The 3226-nt window shown below is 38.4% G+C and overlaps 1 protein-coding gene across 1 annotated transcript; it reads right to left on the bottom strand.

Annotated features, from left to right (window-relative positions):
- Positions 1–2008: 2008 nt before the first annotated feature.
- On the bottom strand, positions 2009–2818 carry LOC142870932 (small ribosomal subunit protein eS4, X isoform-like). The gene has a single exon (XM_076002931.1). It carries the CDS (start codon positions 2816–2818, stop codon positions 2027–2029), a length of 792 nt encoding a protein of 263 aa, XP_075859046.1. The 3' UTR covers positions 2009–2026.
- Between the last annotated feature and the right edge of the window lie 408 nt (positions 2819–3226).

Below are 3226 nucleotides of genomic sequence, written 5' to 3'. Positions count from 1 at the left end.
TTAACTTCAGTAGTGAAACCAGAAAGCCATCCAGTCATGACAGCTACTCCATCTGTGCATATACTGACACAAAATGACCAATTCACTTTTCCTGATATGTAATCATTTAAAGATTTGAACAGTTCTGCAGTTGCAGTGTTGGTTGGCAACAAAAGTGCACATAACATACCCTCATGCACATCCTCCTGAAAAATGTCTCACACAAAAACAAGCATTGTTGCCTTGCTGTCAACATTGGTAGACTCGTTAATCTGGATGGTGGTGACTCATTAATCCTCTCTAACAATTGTGCCTCAATATCCTCTGTTATTTTATCAATTCTTCTAGTTATGGTGCTAGCCAAGAGAGGAACATGTGCCACTGTTTGTACTGCTAAAAGTTCATGAGAAATGTCCTTAGCAGCAGGCAGGATCAACTCTTCACCAATAGTAAAGGGCTTCTTAGCTTTAGCAATGTGATTAGCCGCTAAGAATGATGCTTTCAGTGCAGACACATTTGATGAAGTGGTGGCCTTCAATATTGTTTCTGTTCTTTGTGTTCACGTTTTTTTCTTCTGAAAAACTCCAAATACTTGTCTTTTAATGCAGGTTGCTTGGTCTCCATGTGGCAAAGCAATTTTGAAGGTTTCATGGCTTCATTGGATAGCCGGTCGACACACACCATACAAAGTGTGCTTGGAGAATGTGAATCACCTGTTGCAATGAACCTGCCATTTAGGTGGGACTTGGCATTTTCTTTTAAATGCAGCTTTCATTTTGTTGATAGTCTTAGGAGTCTTTTGCTGTCTCATCATTGAGTCCTTCCCTCTTTTCAAAGAAGCTCTCCAGTGATTTTTTTTTTTTTAACTCACTTTTGCTAATGTTAGCTTGTGGGCTTATGAAAACTGTGACTGAGACAAATGTGCAGTGTGGGAAAGAGGGGTGGATTGAAGTGATAAATAAAACAATGGGCAGACCATGCATAAACTAAAATAAATGTTAGATTCTGACTTGAGGCCGGCCACCAGATGCAGCTGTTCAATAGAATCACATCAACTCACTTGCCACTGTAAAGGCTGCTACCAGATGCAGCTTAGTTGTCACTTGCCATTCAGTGATAGGGTTTTGATATGAATCTGCAAGCAATTGATTTATTATGGTCTCTGTGCAGTCAAACCTCTCTGCTAATAATAATCTGTATTGTAGCTGCTCTCACATGCGTAGTTTACAGTAGGGTTTAGGCTCCTATGAGAACTTAATACTGCTACTGATCTGACAGGAGGCGGAGCTCAGATGGGAGCAATGGGGAGCAGCTATAAATACAGATGAACTTATGCTTGCTTGCCCACTGCTCACCTCCTACTGTGTGGCCTGGTTCCTAACAGACTACTGACTGGTACTGGCCTGGGGGTTAGGGACCACAAATGTACAATATTAGAATCCCATGAAAATCATTAAGGATGCAATTTCTAGACATCTACAGTCTTAAAATCTTAACATTTGATGCTAATGAGAAAAACCACTATTCCGGGGGGTTAGGAATGAACTCTATCATTGTATGAACTTAGTGAAATCATGTGGGAACTTTGAGTACATGTACAATCATGGGGGTGATTGTTCATAGCTATCAATTAATTCTTAAAAGAACTGATAACCCCTAAAGTTTTACAATCTGCTTATTGAAAAAAGTCTAGATTAGATAAATATTTGTTTTTAACAAAAGGATTCTTTATGAAATGGTGCATAATAACTTTAAACTGCTGAGCTCCTCTATTATGTTTAATATGTGATAGCACATCTAATCTTAAATGTCATTGATTATAATATACACCATTATTTAGTGTTATCACTAAGAAATAAGGAATGCTACTAATTAAACAATGATATACCAATTATTAGAAGATACAATCTAACTTTTTTTTTGCAATTATAAGTTTTCATTTTTTTGGTCTGTTGGTCTATGCTATTTATGTTTTTTTTTTCACACTGTAATATCTTTAATTAAGTACAAATAACTTTTTAACATATTATGTTACATGGAGACCATTTCACCCACTGCTCTGTTTGGCTGCCAGTCTCTTATCCCTCTCTTCAGCAATGGTGAGGCGGATACCTTTTCCTCGAGGAAGAGAAATCCATGGTTTGTTGCCTTTGCCAATAACGAAAATGTTGGAGAGGCGAGTGGCAAAGCTGTTGCCATTGGCATCTTTCACGTGAACCACATCAAAAGACCCGGGATGTCTTTCTCTGTTGATGATCACACCAATTCTTCCCAAGTTAGCGCCTCCAGTCACCATACACAGGTTACCAGTGTCAAACTTGATGAAATCAGTAATCTTGCCAGTCTCCAAATCAATCTGAATGGTGTCATTCACTTTGATGAGTGGATCAGGATAGCGGATGGTACGAGCATCATGAGTCACCAGATGAGGGATTCCTTTTGTGCCCACAAAGATTTTTCTCACTTTGCACAACTTGTATTTGGCCTCCTCAGGTGTGATACGATGAACAGCAAAGCGACCCTTGGTGTCATAAATCAGACGGAAATTCTCTCCAGTCTTGTCAATGCTGATGACATCCATAAATCCAGCAGGGTAGGTTATATCAGTTCGGACCTTGCCATCGATTTTAATGAAGCGCTGCATGCAGATCTTCTTCACTTCATCTCCTGTCAGGGCATACGTAAGCCTGTTTCTTAGGAAAATGATGAGTGGGAGACACTCTCTCAGCTTGTGGGGACCGGTGGATCGACGAGGAGCAAACACACCGGTCAGCTTATCCAGCATCCAATGCTTTGGAGCTGCTACACGCTTCAGATGCTTCTTGGGACCGTGGGCCATGGCTGCGCTAAGCATGGAAAGAGGCTATTTATGTTTGTAAGTTTTAATGCCATGCTTGCAATCGTATTGTTAAAATGCCAAATGTTTTTAAAAGTATTCCCTGGAGTCAATGAAATATTCAATTATGGAAATTCTTTGCACATTAGAACTTTTCAGGAACACAGAGAGAGAGAGCTTGGATTTTTATATATCTCACTTAATTTTTATTATAATGTTACTAATATGAATAGTATATAGTCAAGTTAAAAACACAGTTATAATTCTGTACAGGAAAAAACAGTAGTAGAAATTAGAGACTCCTCCATTCTATTCTATTATTTAAACTTAGTTTATTACAGACTTAAATTTTAATTTCACTGGTTCAAATTCTCTTAATTAAATAATAACATTTGACATATATAGATATAT

The sequence above is a fragment of the Microcebus murinus genome, chromosome 5, assembly GCF_040939455.1.
Source record: "Microcebus murinus isolate Inina chromosome 5, M.murinus_Inina_mat1.0, whole genome shotgun sequence".
Lineage (NCBI taxonomy): Eukaryota > Metazoa > Chordata > Mammalia > Primates > Cheirogaleidae > Microcebus > Microcebus murinus.
This window is presented reverse-complemented; position numbering and strand designations above follow the sequence as displayed.

Excerpts from the sequence above, each read along its gene's own strand:
- LOC142870932 (XM_076002931.1), bottom strand. The coding sequence starts at position 2,818 with ATGGCCCACGGTCCCAAGAAGCATCTGAAGCGTGTAGCAGCTCCAAAG.